Source organism: Channa argus, chromosome 7 (assembly GCF_033026475.1).
Source record: "Channa argus isolate prfri chromosome 7, Channa argus male v1.0, whole genome shotgun sequence".
Lineage (NCBI taxonomy): Eukaryota > Metazoa > Chordata > Actinopteri > Anabantiformes > Channidae > Channa > Channa argus.
Window position 1 is genome coordinate 17,851,999 of NC_090203.1, and position 16,855 is coordinate 17,868,853.

General features: G+C 38.3%; 1 protein-coding gene across 8 annotated transcripts in view; it reads right to left on the reverse strand.

The window, feature by feature from the left end:
• The window catches only part of LOC137129937 (RNA-binding motif, single-stranded-interacting protein 3-like), a 168,059-nt gene that overhangs the window by 42,176 nt on the left and 109,028 nt on the right, over positions 1-16,855 (reverse strand). For all 8 annotated transcript variants that reach the window (XM_067509407.1, XM_067509408.1, XM_067509406.1 and 5 more), the window contains one exon: positions 16,614-16,705. In XM_067509407.1, coding sequence (XP_067365508.1) covers positions 16,614-16,705 — 92 coding nt within the window. The remainder of the gene's footprint in view (positions 1-16,613; positions 16,706-16,855) is intronic.

Below are 16,855 nucleotides of genomic sequence, written 5' to 3' on the forward strand. Positions count from 1 at the left end.
TTCAATAATGCGGACATATCCTTAACTGCTGTAAATGGGAAACTTGTCCATATGGGAGAACCGAAAAGTGTCATTCCACTCTTTTTGGTCCAGTCTGAAAGTATATTTAACCATGCAGATCACAACCATATGAGGGATGAATGTGTTTGTGTCTTTATATTGTCTGTTCCTCTCTGTGGTGTTCAGCTGCCAATGCCTGACAAAGATCTCTGTTAGATCCAATAAAATATGAGACTATATTGCTAAATCAAAATAGTTTGTTTTCATCTCAGTTCAGTATAACAAAAAGATTATTTCTCTGGCACTACATTTTAAAGTTTGATAAATTGATCAAAATCTGATGCTGGTGTAACAAGTGTATGTACTGCATGTTCGGGTAAAAAAAAAAACTTTATCAATTAAAATTTTAACACAGAAAGTGAGTGATTGCATTGGTAATCTACCCCTGGGTCATTGTTCTGCTGGACACTGACCCAAATTTACTGTGCCAAACCACAGTTCTTTTAATTTCAGAGTCTCCCACCTCATCTGGCTGTCATCTGGCAATCTCTAGCTGAGATTTTATGTGAGTTATTTTCTCTTTGCCACTCTCCCATAAAGCTTTGACTGGTGGGGAACCCGACCTCATTCAGTAGTCTACTCCTAGCACGGTCACTAAGTTTTTGAGGACGCCCTGCTAGGCCGGCCTGCGTATGTGGCATGATACTTCCATTTCTTAACGATGGATTTTCTAGTTTTACATGCCATTTCAAGGTTCAGAAAAATACTTCCACACAGATATTGGCAGTGTTGTTTTGACATCATAAAGTAAAAAGCCCAATTCTGGGAAAAAAAGGGATTTTTTTTCTAGAATGCAATAAAAACAAAAATCCCTCATTTATTAAATTGCTTTTATCTTTTTTTGGCAAAAGAAAAAATATCAGCGTTTTTAATGACTAAAATAATTCTATTTTTGTAAATATAAGCACATTATGAGTTAAATGCCTTAGATTCTAAAATGTTTAAAAGTGTAATTAAAATAAAAGACAATGTAAAACAGTGGGAAACATGCCTCTCTCCTATTTTTGATTGTGTTGCAGGCATCAATCTCTAAGTTTGCTTGTATTTAAAAAGTACAATTAAGTTCAGATACAGTAAATAAAGGTTTAAGCAAATTTGGAAAATAAAATATTTTAGTTTTCATAGCATTTTCAAAAGGTCCCAACATTTCTCCAAATGGGGTTTGTAGAATCATCATGGAAGCAAATGAAATAGAAATATTCGGATTTTAACAGAAAAATGTCCAGGTGCATTCGAGTCTAAATGGTGCAGCCACAATAACTTATTCTTGTGAAAGATATCATTCTTCACAGTAGTGCTTCCCTTGAGTAGCAGTATCCTGTAAAGATTTAGGGGGAACATGGCCGTAAGAGAGGATGAGACATGGTCATCTAGTCAAGAAACTGGCTCACTCTTGCAATCCTGGGTCCATGGACTGCCTCTTACACTGCATGACCTGCATGGCCCTGCAGACCCTGCTACCTACACATTCAAAACAATTTCAGCTCTGCTCCTTAAATGACTCACTTCCTGCTTTCCCCATTTATCTTCCCTTCCATTAAACTAAATTGCTCCTTGATAGTCTTTCTGTATCAGAGCATTTCATTAGAAAAATACAATAAACCAGAAGGCTTACTGAATTGCTGTATTATGATTGAGGAAGCCCTGAACTTGGATAAGGAAAAAGTAAATTAATAAAGAAAGTTTTAAACAAACTTATTGAATGCAGGTTTGTTTGTTTCCTGTTTCCTTTTTTCTACTAATGGCCTACGGTTTGTCCTCAGACAAATCATTGGGAAATGAAGTTAAGATCCACAGCTAGAGAGAAAACAAATTAAAAGGAAACTGCAAAATTAAAAAAGTTCTCGAAAAGTGCAGGGAAGTACGCTCGTGCTCATGGCAGTGCAGTGATTAAAACATAAAGAACTGGCTCAGGCACAAGAATCCCATCACCTCAGAGGGAAAATTAAGGTGCATTTGAATCTGACCAAGTTGGTGTTTTTCCCATTGTGTTATGTTACAAGTGTGCCTGGGAAAGTACTGTTTACAAACTCATATATGAAAAATACAGACAAAAAAGGTCTAATCTCAGACTCAAACGTTATAAAGATGAATACTATGAAATGCTTACCACTGTGTCCTGCATTCAAACATTTTCAAAACATTTTCTCTTGAGGGTAAGCAAAGATGTTAGAGTGCAAATGAGGGGCCTTAAGCCAAAGGCTACAACCTTATTCCTACTTTAATTGCACTGCAGTAAAAGTCTAAAAATGAGACTGTCATATCAACCAAGGGCATATAACTCTTGTAGCACTAATAAATGGTACACAAGCTGGTTGACTTGCCGTATAACTGGGAGTTAAGCTGCCCATGTACACCCACACCTTCTGCTGGCCTCGGCTATTAAGTCCTGGAGGAGAGGAATACTGGTTTACACTTCAATAAAAGCCCTTTTTGATCAACATGGCTGTTTTCACTGCATCTGTCAAGCTGCAATCCAACCATCAAGGTCAAGTGTGTGTATGAATGAATAAGAAATTGTGTGACAATCAAAACAACCCAGAAAAAGACAAAAGTAATATAGATGGCCTAAAAGTGAAGGAATATTGAGTATACAAAGAACAGCCAAACACAAAAATAAATGTGTGCCTGACTGCACTGCCAATTTTATTCTCTTCTTACATTCTGGTTTGGTTTGGCTCAGCTTGGTTTGCTTTATACATACCACAACCCCTAGTATATTTTTTAAAAACTGAATACTGGGATTTCTCATTGAGATGTTGCTTTTCCATTGTTTCATGTTAGGATTTGTTATGAAGCATAACAAAATATAGGCACAGCCATCACACTCTACGAACAAACACAACTATGTTAGTTCAAACCCAAGACCCTGGTTGAAGAACAGTCTCTGTGCTACAGATGACACATTCAAAGCATCATTAAGCAACATGTAAAGAATATAATTTAATATGCTGGCAAAAAATAAAAGCATGTAAAGTGTACCAGTTTTACATCAAATGGTGGCTTTTTGAAGATACAAGTTCTTTGCAGAATAGAGGCTCTCTGAAGATGTGCTTGTGGTGTGTGTTGCTGTGGCGCTCAGATGAGAGAGCAGAGATTTTCTTGCTGCCTTTAGATGTCGGGACGAGGGCACAGTGGGGCCAGCTGACAGCTTGGAGGACCAAGGTTATTTACTTTTAGAAAGGAAAAATCAGTCTGAGTCAGCAAATACTACAAGGGCAGACACACACACACACACACACACACACACACACAAGCTCACTCATTCAAAGACATATGCACAAACATGGACGGCAAACTTTCATCTCTGATACATTAATACACAATAACATACATGCACCACTAACTCTAAACGACCACTAATTCAACACACACACACACACACACAAACACACACCACCACCACCATCCCCGCCAAGAGGTTAAATAGACCCATGGCTGGAACACCATTGAGAAAACAGCAGTTAATTACCATCCTCTCCTCCTCCAAGGACAACTCATGATAGCACACTAACATTCATACATTCATTTTACCTGTACAAACCACATCCTCCCCTCTTACAAAGCCATTAGGCCCTAACAAGGGTTCTTAAATCCTTCCAGCCCAAATTGAGCAGGTTTAGTGTCCTGAGACAGAGCCTCATTAAAGCCTCGTCATACAAGTACCCACTACAAACAAGGCTGTATTCTATCTTGGCTCCCAGCAGTGCCATAACCCCAAACACGACTTATAGAGGATCTTATAACCAGGAACCACTCAACCGATTAATGATGACCTTTTTACCAATACACAGTGTGTGTAATGTGTGTATTAGCATATTCATACACATGATAACTTGTGATTTATTATAACAACATGCACATAGTCTGTAAGCATGCACGAGACCATGCACTTCTATACCATTCTTAATATTCAGACGAGCAGCCAGGAGTTTTTTTTCCACTTACTGGACCATTGAATTTTAGGTGCAGTGAAGCGTTAAACTGTATAACACTTACAAAACATTAAATGTACAATATGCATATTCAATATGCACCCACGCTAACAAGATGGTGTAGGCTTGATTCATATCTTTTCCAATTCTGCATCCCTTTACAAATGTAAAAAACATGTTCAAACCTGGACAACATGCAGCACTCACACACTATGGTGTACTTGTACTTTTATGGTTGTGATTTGCATGGTTGTACATTTGATCACATTTTAGTGATAATATCAACTGCATGGCAAGAGGCTTTATTTAATACTCTGTACCCCGTCACCAGCAGACTAATGTTAGTGAAGCAGACCCACAAACTTTGACGTTGTGCAGCAACACTGCAGCACTTTAATAAACTTCAGTCAGCTCTGGTGGAGCAAATCAACTACCCTGTTTCAAAATACCTGCATCCATTAAGAGTCAATTTTGGAAAAAGTTGATTCCTAAGGCTGTTCTCCAATGCTGCTGTAACATTAACAACACAAGCACGCCGCTTCTATTCCAGAACAGACATACCAATTTCTGTTTTGTTTTGACCAAAAACCAATAAAGCAGTGATGTTTCTGCCGCTTTTCTGAAGGACCCTAATCAGAACCAGTTTGGCACACAGCGCACTACACTAGAGTCAACATATCACATCAGAATTATCAAAATATCATGTCATGAATCAAACCAGGACACCAAAAATCTGAATTGAATTGAATCATGATTTTCCCAAAGATTCCTACCCCTACTAGCTGTAGCATAAACTCAAACTCAATCCACCCAAAGTCTCAAATACTGATGCTGCTGGTCTTCTATGATTAGCCAGAAGTGTGAGACTCTCTTAAAGACTTTTAGAAAGAGATATCTCAGCAATATTGCCATCAATGTTCTGTAAGTCAGAGTCATGGGAGACTCTGACAGCACTTCATCACATTAAGATACACCAATCAGCCACAGCATGGTTTAAATATCAAATATCATATGGCTTTTATTATCGTAATCATAACCAGTACTGTTTAAAATACATTGTTTTGTTAGTGGAGTACTTTTACTGGAATACTGAAATTGTGTACTTCTACCTTTATCTGACCTTGACTTGAAAGATAATTGAAAGACTATATTTTTTGTTATAAATAAAATATTTATATATAATTCAAACCTACTTTACATTATTCCTACATTTATGATTGTGATTGAAAGCTTAATTTGATTTGCACAAGACCAGAGGTAAACAGTATGGTTTCATTAACTATGTATTGGCTAGCAAACACATAAATCAGTAAGGAGCATATTGTATAATGTAGTTGACGTTTTCATAATTATTTTTGAAAAAAGACATTTCAGCCAAAAATTATCAATAATTTTTTTTATGCATATTTATTATCTGATTTTACTGTAAAAATATAAGAAAATCATTTAACACTTAGATATTCAACCTTACTAAGGCTGGTTATGTAGAAAAGTGTATAATGTATCTATCTTGCTGAACAATAGACAAAGCTGCAGAATCATAACACTTTATTTTTTCCTCTTGATTTTCAATTTAAAAACACATGCATCACCTGAATAAATGTTACATGGACCGGCAGGATTTTTAGGTGTCTCACGCAATGATCATCGTGATTCTCAGCGTACCCTTGTTTAGATCAACAAAGACAAGTGACCCAAAGACGTCAGAGAGCAAGGTTTTCAAGAGGAAGGGGTGGAATGGGAAAGTGTGATTGAAAAAAATGAAAGTAAGGAAAAAAGAAGGACAAGTGAAGAGGCAGACTAGACAGACTGATACAGCAAAAGAAAATGCCTCATTGGTTTTCAGTGGGCATGTGCAGACTCAGACATTCTGAAAGGTTACAGGATTTGATTTGTGATATTCTACTCAGAAAGCTCTCTCTCTGTGTGTGTGTGTGTGTGTGCGTCTGCAGGAGAAGCTTGGCTACTGCTGTCCACCAAGTTTGATAGATGGCTGAATTATGCCATCGGATTGTGAATCTAGCCGACTCTGCTGTCTGCCCAATGACAAACAACAAACATGTCTGGCCACCAATAATAATCAGAGATTTGAAGACTTAACAGCCAATAAGAAAACAGACTTAATATTGTCCATATAAAAAAAATTCACTCAGCCTCTCCTCCTACCAATATAATTCTTTATTCATATGCATTCCTCGAAGTTTGTGAAATGAGATTTCAAATGCAGCGCCACCTTTTATCTTGCCTGCACCCTCATTTGGTTCTGAGCCTTTTACAGTATTTCCTTCATATACTTGCTCCTTGATCACTTTGCATTCCACCCTCTCAGAGTTCAGGCTGGCCACTCCATATTCACTCCATCTCTCTCTACCTTCCCTCGCTACGGCTCGGGCTTCCCACTCCCTCCCTCCATCAATCTCTCACATGCACCCTCCCTCGCTCCAGCAGCCCACTCAAAGGCTAATTCCACTGAGGGAGAGAATGTGAGGAGAGGCGTTTTATAGTGTTTTCCAGTTATCTCTATCCTTATAGAGCTGTTCTCAACCGAGCTTCGTCAAAGTAAGCACCACCCTCACTCTCCAGCTGCCTACACCATTCCTCCTCTGTTGAAGGCAATATTTCCCTCATTCCTCTTTGTTTTCTGTCCTCTCTGGGGTAATGTTGGGGTGATACTGAATCTGAGGGGTTTCACTCCTAAATGAGGTATTCAGCTGTTGAAAAACACCTTACTCCATCAAACAAGTTGGAGACTCAATATCTCATTTTCTCCAAAAATAATAACATTACTGGATGATGGCCCAGGGCAAGAAATCAAAGATAAACATATTTTATTACTTGGCCCCCAATTATATAGAATATATAATTAGAAATGATAGAACCAACTGTCTGTATAAAATATTATGTTAACGTACTAGATTATTTTTTAAATAACTGAAAACCAAACTGTTGCTGGGAGTATTTATCCAATGTTAAAATGTCATGGTCCATATGCAGGTATTCTGCACTGGTTTGGGACAAAATTTCCAGACCTTAAATCTATGGTTCTGTACAACCCTTTACTGGTGATAGAGATCCTTTATGTAGTGGCTGTATTGCATGTCTTTGTCAAACAGTAAAACTCCAGTCAGAGTGAGGTTAAGACCACTAGATTTGAGTTTTAGCTGCTGCTAGGGGAGTGAAGCCCCTCCTGGTTTCCTTGTAATTTAACTACTGCATTACAGTCTAAAAACAGGAAGTTTTTAAAGCCTTTCCCTTTAGGAAATCCAGCTTTAGAGCTCTTGGGACATTTTCTCTCAGAGTGCAGCCATCACCACTTAACAACCACTCAGTTTTCTTTTTTCAGTGTTTCTTCTGTTTGCCGGATACAAGCGAATGCAAAATTCATTGCATGTTATCTGCTGCTATCCGTCGACATATGTGCACATTATAAGATACAAGGCTAAAGAAAAGGAACTGGTTCATATGAAAAACGTCTGTTTTGCTCATTTCTCTGGTCAGCTGGTTTATGGATTTAATAAGTACCAAGCTCATGACATGATTGAATTAAACAGATGAAGAACTGATCAAAAAGTGGACTCTGGGAAATGCAGAGCAAATTGTAGCAAATGTATTGGCAAACTACAAGAAACAGAATAAAACAGATATTTATCCTAATTTAAAATGATTTACAAACTCTGTTCTGTCCCTATGGGAGTGGTTATTTTTATTTAAAATTCCTCTCTCTTCTGGCAACTGTTACTGGAGAAGAGGTTCCTGCATCAAGTAGAAACATTATATTTGCCATTAAACACATTATATAAAACATTAATAGAATTATGGTGTGTTGTAAAGTTATGCATAATCACATATAATAGCATATTATACAGTACTACACTAAGTGATTCATTTGCTAGAAACCAAAACTGAATCTGACTGATGCTTTTCATCGTTTTGTGGTATGAAACTGGAACACTGAAGTTATTTCTATCCAGGTATCTAATAAGCTAAAAGTTTTTACTGTTGGCCCTGTGGTCAGACTACTATATAATTTATTATATTATTTGAGTATTAACATTCAGATCGCCGTTATCACATTATAGCATGGTTGGTTGTGCACATACAACACTTTCTGAGAGTATAATAAACAAGCTAATTCACCAAAATAACAAAAGTATTATGTGTCACCTGAAATTATTGTAATTACTGTAATGATGAGAAATAATTTTTCATTAGCAATGCCACGGACACCCATTAATCACCCAAACACCAATATTCATCTTCATTTTCCTTCTCCATCCCTCTGCTTCTCATACTCTCCCTTCCTCCCATCCCGTCCATCTCTTCCTGTCCTTTTCTCAGTTATCCACTTAACTCCTCAATCTCTCCCCCAACCATATCCTTCCACACACACTAACATTAAAAGACACACACACACACATACATACACACAACCCAGGGCTGGTAATGCAGGGTTAATAAGATTGGAGTGCAGCTGATGGTTGTGCACATTCAGACCAGATTACATTTAATTCGATTGGGTTTCACTCACTAGACTCCCTCCTACTCCTCTCATCTCTCTCCCTTCCTTTTCCCCTTCTCCTCATTGTCCTCCTCCTGCTTTTGTTGGACCAGAGGTGGTCCAGCCTCACAAAAAGACACAGGTTCACAGAGAGCATTACAGCACTCACACATACATTAAGCTTTCGTTTTAGAGTTGCTGTGAATGCATATGCACACACACGTCCTTGGCCACTCGACTGTCCTCCACTTTAAAACCAAATGTGATTCATTATCTGTATATTACAGTGTCAGCTGTGCCTTGAACCACATACAAGGATGGAGCACATGGTAGAAAAAAAGAACATTGTAATTTATCAAATGTATAACCCAAGATTCTAAAATAGATTTTTAAAGATTTTAATTTAAATGTGTGTATGATAGATGACTATTAAATGATTTTGCAGAAAAGATATTTGATGCTGTGCTATTTGATCCTCCTGTCTGGTAACTATGGCAGAGCAGTTGTATAACACACAATCTGATCCTATTGAAAAGAATTAAATGGAAACTGAACACATTTTTCTGTGGCAGTTTCATCGGACATGGATCCCTCGAGGGCTGGAGCGAGACAGAAAACCTGACATTGTGGATTCAAATGCAAATTTTAATTCTTCTTAGGATAAAGTGGGCTTACTACAGTATTATTAATGCTTTTTTTAAAACAGAATTTCAATTGAAAATAAAATACATTTTCAAATCAGTATATATAGTAGGTAATTTAAGAAATCCCTACGTTACTCGTGTACGTGTCCTACTGTTTGTCATTCCTTGTTATGAGCGTAACACACCGAGAGGCAACTAATTTGAGGTAGACATTACAGTCTTCTTCTACAATGTGTCAACAGAATTTAAAAAATTGGCACAAACTGGAGTGGAAAAAACACATTAGAGGATCTGCTTAAATTAGCAAGTTATGAACAAGTTGTGTTCTGAAAAAGAAAGCTAGTAAACCTACTTTACTAACTGTGAATTCCACAGTGAAATTCAGTACTATAGACTTGTTTTTACAATGTGTTTTGAGCAATCAAATCATATGCAGGTATCTGAGAGACACCACTGTTCACACCTTTCCACATACATTTTGTTACTGCTACGTCACTTCCGCTGACACACATACAGTAAAGTCAGACTGTCAATCAACATGCCTGAAGCTGTTTCTAGTTGGCTGTCAGACTGAGGGTGGGGTGGGGGGTTTGTGGTAGTCGCACTGTCTGGCACGCTCTCAATTACCACCGTATCTTGCATTGATGACATATTTGTCTGCAACAGGGATATATAACTGTGTATACACACAAACTACATGATCACATGTATCATATTGTTTGATCCCAATTCATGTTGGTGGTTTACACCTGTAGTAAAGGCTGTTTACTTGTGATCCCAATTCTCAAGATGCATGTTACAATTCTAATGCCAGTTAGTTTTCAAAAATGTTTTTCTGTCACAGGGCTAACTTTAGAAAGCAAGGCGTAAACTAAGTCCACATTACACTATATATGCTGGCTTGTGGAAGCAAAGTGTACTTTATATAGCCGAGAAGGGCAGCAGAGAAAAAAATAGCATGTGATGGGTAAAGATAAAACAGAAAAAAAGAATACAAACAGTAATAAAGAAACTCATTTGAACAAAGAGTGAAGGATGAGAAAAAGGAAAAACAAAAGTGATGAAAGAAGGTGACACAGGATAGAAAACGAGTGACAGACAAGCAGAAAGGAGGGCGAGAAAGAGAGAGATGCTCATGTCTTCCCGTCTATGTGTTTTTGTCTCCACTCATCTTTTTTTAATGTCTCAGTCGGCTCAGTTGTCCTCCTCTTCTCATCACTAACTTCAGTTGTCAGACATGCATGTGCGCGCACACACACACACACACACACACACACACACACACAGAATGTACAGGCATATAGAGGCAGAGAATACACAGACATGCATGCAGGCAAGAGAATTAACACACACTGGATCCATCAGTAAACTAAGTCAAGAGAACATTAGGCATCTGGCTTTTGTCAGACAGACACGCAACACATAAGAAAGAAGAAAAAAGAGGGATAGTTCAAAGTACACAACTGGACTAACCCAAAAATTTAATCAGGGCTGATAAATGACAGTCAAGTTCACTTTATATGCATGTGTGTGAGTGTGTATGTGTCCTTTCCCCCTTTCTCATCACACCAAGTCCTCCTCTTTCAACCCACACAGACCCCCCTCGTTTCTCTCTCTCTCTCTGTATCGTTCATTCTCTGTCCTCACTCAACCCTGTAACTAATGACTCTGGAGGAGGCATTGCAGCACCTGCTGCAGACAAACACACACACACACACGTACAGATTGAGGGGGGTGAGACATAAAAGTAGACAGGATGAGGAGGGAGGTTGCAGGGGGTCAAAAGAAGACAACAAAGTGGACCAATAAAAGAGGAAAGAAGGGGAGGTGAAAAAAAATGGAGACAGAGATGGGAAGAGAAAGGCAGGAGGTGCCAAGGACAAAGTGGAGGAGAGAAGAAGAAAGGAAAGAAGAAGGGAGGGAGGTGTGAAGTGTCACCGCCAGTGGTACCATCTCACCATCTCACTAATTAGCATTGTGACCTTGGTCCCCTGTAACTGTTATTGTACACACAAACACACACCTATACGTGCACACACAATGCTCATATGCATAGTAGACCGTGTGTTTTTGTGTTTGCTTGATAAAATAGCCCCCTGTTATGAATTTTAATAACCAATATATTTATATCGGTAAGTGCTTGTGCAGAGGAATATCAGTCTTTTGTAATGACTTCACACACATGCATGCACGACCGTACACACACACATTTTGTTTTTTGGGAAGTCCAGCACTCCATTGATTAATGTGGATGTAAAATTGCACACCTGTGTAAAGTCCATTACAAAACATATGTTCTGTTACTCAACTCTAAATGTATTAATGATACATTTCAAACATTCAATATAATCTTTATAATACTGTTTATGAGTATAAAAGATGACTTGAAGTGTATATTGAGCTTCAACGGATAGAAACTGTACAAATGCAACAAAATAAAGAGTGAATGAGGCAACGAGAATAGAAAACAACAGTAAGAGAGCAGGCAAGAGAGAGGGGGAGTACAGCTGGAGCAGCAATCATCTTTCAGGTCAACAGTAATTACCAAGAAGACTGAGGATGTGAGTGTAGGACACACACACACACACACATACACGCACGCACACGCAGTTTCTTCTCTCTTCACACCTCATCTTTGTGTATTTTCTTTTTGTCTCGTTTATTTCACAAACAAAACACGCACCTAGCAGTTTGCTCTGACAAGTAGATGTCGGTGCAAGCTGGCAATGTCAGGAAGCTACTCTAATCGTGGGTCACTTTGAGGTTGGCGGTCTTTCAATTTCCGAATCTCTTGCACTGGAATATATACAGCTGCCTTACATTCTTCAATCTAGATTTTAACATATTTTAAACTTCTTGCTCTTAGTTTAGCCTCTCAGGCAGCACCAACCCCGGCTCTCTTCCTATAGTGCTGTACAGTATGGCTCTTTCACATTGTAAAGCTGTAAAGAATTTGGGTTTTATAATTTAAACAGTTTTGACAGTGGACACAGAAGTATGCCACTGTCATCAAACACAGCCTGGCAGCAATTTAATTTCCTCATGTCTGAAGCTGAGCCCCTTGACTTTTCTGTCCGTTTGACTGCTGCATGATTACTGTTGGAATGTGAAGCCAAATAATTAGTTATTTGCTTAACCCTCGCTGGCATTTATTGATATATTTTCTTTAGAGTCCAAATGAAGTGACAATGTTTTCCAATGTCCTGTCTACACTGTTCAGGCTCAGTAGAGTCATTAGGGTTTGGGAGTTTTTTCATTTTTTTTTTTTCTCATTTAAGAACAGCTGTAAGTTTTAAGATGTAATAAGACAGTTTAATTTATTCAGAATGTTTATAATATTTTTCTCTACACTAAATTTTCATTTCTTTCATTTTAAATCATTCATCTTTAGTATTCTTCTCAGATCTAAATTTAATTTTGATTCTCTGTGTAAACACTCTCCCATTTTTAACATTTATTCAACAATTTTTAACACAGATCTTATCGCCCTACTGATCACCCTCACTCATACTTAGATTTAAGTGAAGCATTTTAATGAGTTGCATGTTTCCATTTTAGATAAAATAGCCCCTTTTTTTTGCAAGAGTGAGAGAAACCCCAGTTCTCAATGATATGTTGTTATTTCCATTTTATGATATGTTTTGTTTTCATCAAATTCAAAATGAGCTAATATTTTCTATGAAATGTCTCAGTTTCAACATCTGATATGTTCTTTATGTTCTATTGTTTATGTTCTATTGTGAACATATGGGTTGATGAGATGTGCTAATTATTCAATTCTTTTTTTATGTACATTATCACATCTTCCCAACTTTTTGGGGGGTTGTAAAATAAAACAAATGTTTCTTTAACCCCTGATTAAACAGTTTCTCTTACTCTCAAACCATTAGTGACTGCACAAATACAGATACTGTTATTATAAAAAGTATCTAAAAGCTTATAGTACTTCCTGTCAAAACCTCTGCAACACATCAGGTGTACAGTATATGCCTTCTGACATTTTTTTGTAATTTTGTACTTTCACTGGTATTAAATACTACTTTACTAGTTTGCTAACAGTATGTTTAATCAAAAGTTTTTTTTTAAAAGTTACAAGGATATAAATATGTGCTTTGTGTATTTGTCTATATTGAATCCATCTGGCAAATCCACAATAATTTGATGAGCTAAGGCGATGAAGGGGTATACCAACACATTCTCATTCCACAGCGTCACATATTGATGCTTCCTAAGGCGTCAATTTGTGTGACTTTGTACCTTTGGTGTATCATATTTACTTTGCCGTTACTATTGGACGCCCCAGGAGCGCCACTATTTGATGCCCGGGGCACAACTGCTTCTGGTACTGACTCTGCAGGTGAACTTTGGTGCTAGTATTGGCAGCTCCAGGAGCATCAATAACTTATGACGCCACAGGAACCACTTTATATACACAAAAAACTACATTAGGGTTTGGAAAAACAACTTCAGGGCAATGTTACATTAAGAAATACCAGTGGTTAGGGTTAGGCACAAAAACTTCAGGGTAAGGTTAGTTTAGGTTTCATAATATTAAAACAAAATGTCAGTAACAATGGCACAAACGTGCTTCCTTAATATAGTAACATCTCGCACTAGAGTCGAACCCCCGTCTCCTGTGGAAAAATCCTGTCTTATTTTACCATGCACCACCCCGTCCACCTCCCTATGGGACTTTTTCTCTTCTTATTTTACATCATTGATTTAGGGATCAAATACTGAAGTGCCAGGGTTTCTAATTGACAACACAGAAAGCTCCAAGAGTCAATCACGGATGCGAACAGGTAACTTAAGTGAGCATTTAACGCATGAGGGACAGTACAAAGCAACACTTTTTGACACCTCGGCAAAGAGAACGGGCTGGATATACACACATTTACCCCTTTTTACACAGTATAGGTTGCAAACATAACAAGGCAACATTTTATTGACTTCACCTCTCTAGCTGATGTACAGGTGACTAAAATGTATTGACTATATATCCTTTAATCAGCATCGTGAAAAACATGAACTGTAATTTATGTTATTATAGTTTTATTATAAAGAGTGGGTTATTTGTGTTTGATGTAATGAATTTATCTTTATAGATTAAATTCCATTCAACATCTACAATTGTTGACCCAACATTTCAGTCCACTACAGGCTCAGTAGTGATGAACAATGTCACATTAGCTTTATATAGGCCTTTCTTCAAAACTCAGCTCTCTAATAAATAATCAATATTCTCTTTTCTTACATTTCTCATCTCTCTTTTATGAAAGCGAATCACCTTTTTTGTCTCACTTTATGCCGCCCTGCTGTCTTTGGTAGAAAAGCTTGCAACTCTCTTGCAAATTAGAACAAAGAACAAAAGTTTCTGTCCCAGCAAACCTACAAAACCCCATGAAGCTGAGATAGATGTAAGAACGTGCATGGACTGATTTCATACTTTGACCAATTTTTCTCAGTCGGTTTAATTGGTACTGAATGCGTTAAAAAACAAGATTTTGTCAAACCCCAATTAAGCTGCTCATCTTACAGAATGGTAAAGGCTTGAGCTGAATATCCTACATCAGTGCATTTGAAACTGACTTCCTCATTGAACCCTGATTCAGGAAAGCTAGCTAGGACATCGGCAGCTCTGTGCATAATTAGTTCATGAAGAAGTAAGAAGTCTGTGTAATTTCATTCGGAATTGACTCCTTGGCCTCCATTGCATCCCTCTGGAAAACTCAATCTTCAGGGAGTCGAGGGTTCTTCTCTCTTTAATAACAGCTAAACACATCAACACTGCTCTTCCAAATGCCCTGCCAAGCCGTTAGGAACAAAATAAGAGATGGAAGTCTAATGAAAAGAGGTTTAATAGAAGAGCAAGGCAAAGGTGGCTCTGAGGCTTGGTGCTGTTTAATTCAATGGGATGCTCCTAGTGCCTGAAGACTGGCCTATTTTAATTGCACTTCTCTCTCATTTATAAAATGAAGTACGTACTGTATGCAGCAATACAGTCTTAATGAATCTCAAAGTAAGGCAGGACATTCAGTGTCTTTTTCTCACACACATTGAGGGATAATGGGATTGTGCTGGTTAGGCCCACGTGTTTTGGCACAGCGTTTCCTTCCAAAAAATGCGAGCTACACACAAACACACACACTGCTGTGTGAGGAGACAGTCACTTGGGTTGCTACCGTAGACTGATGCAATTCATGCTAATGTATGCATGTAAAACTGATTTAATGCGTTCAACCTATCTTTTTCGTGCTCACTTGTGTCTCCCTCTCAAACACACACACACACACACACCTACAACCTAAATATTCCAATTTGAGAAACAGAGAGCATAAGGAAAATGTAAAATACAGAGGAATGAAAGAGCAAAAAATAAGTAATCGAATGCAAAGAGGAAAATAATCTCTTCCTGAACATTATAGTCATTATTTATTAACTTTAACATGGACTCATTAGTAACTAATCAAAGCTTCACTAAATCAAAATAAAATGCATCCATTATTCATACTGCTTATCCTGTTTAGAGGCTGGACAACTTGTTCCCATTCCAAAGGCATCAAAAATTCCACTGTGTCCGGTCCTTTGGCGTCCGGTCCTGGTTTGCACAGCATTACACACATTTTATTATAGTAAGAAAATAGGTGTGTAACCTTTGCTTTAGTGTAATTTGTCTTTTAACTTGAAGCTGTTTTGCCTAACCCTAATGCCGTTGTGCTTGTGTGTACGTCAAATCGTTCCTGTGGAATCAAATAGTGGCGTTCCACTAGTAATGTCAAAGGGTCTGTGTGGCTTCAATTTGAAACACCACAGAAACTAAAAAGCAGCAATATTTGGTGCCTTGGCTGGAGTCATTATGTAATGCTCTGGCATGAGAACGTGTTGGGCTGGAGCCTATCACTAGGCAAAATGCGAGGTACACCAGTTAGCAATAGAGTTGACAATGACACCATTTTATTTTTTTTGTGGCCTTTCAGCTTATCCTGTGAGTTTAGGGTTGCCACAGAGGATCATTTGCACCGCATGTTAATTTGGCACAGTTTTTTACGCTGGATGCTGTCCCTGACAAAACCCTCCCAGTTTCTACTAGGCTTAGGACCGGCACTGCACGGCTTCACAATTCAACATGTGGGAAGAGCGGGGCGCGAACCTCAGGCCTTATGGTCGGTAGGGGGCCACTGCACAAACTGAGCCACTGTGACACATAAACTTAACAGTCTTTGGGAGACTGTGGGAGAAAACCAGAATAATCTAACTATACAACTGATGTACAATAAAGCCAGTTATTATCAACCTCGCATTGCTGTTGTCATTATTATTATGACTACAAATAACCAACATTACCATTAGCTTTCGCCTGTGTTTGCAGACAATGACTGAGTCTACATGTTGAGTACAGCACAGGCAAATCGCAGGCAAACACCTCAATAACAACAAGTAAAGCAGTCTATAGAGAAAGGGGGGGGGGAAGCTTACCTTTGCCATCTGTGCCTGGACCCCGCTGGCTTTGAGTGAGGCCACAGCCTTCTGGGCTGCTGCAGGGCTGTCAAAGTCCACAAATCCATAGCCTGTAAGCACAGTCAAAAAAGGTTACACAGAGGTAGGGAGGAGTAGGCTGAGGAGAAAAGGATAAATACAAAAGAATATCAGTTATTTTCAGTCTGAACAGTGTCAAGCAAATTCAGCAAGTGTTAATTTCCGTCAGAAATCCAAACTGT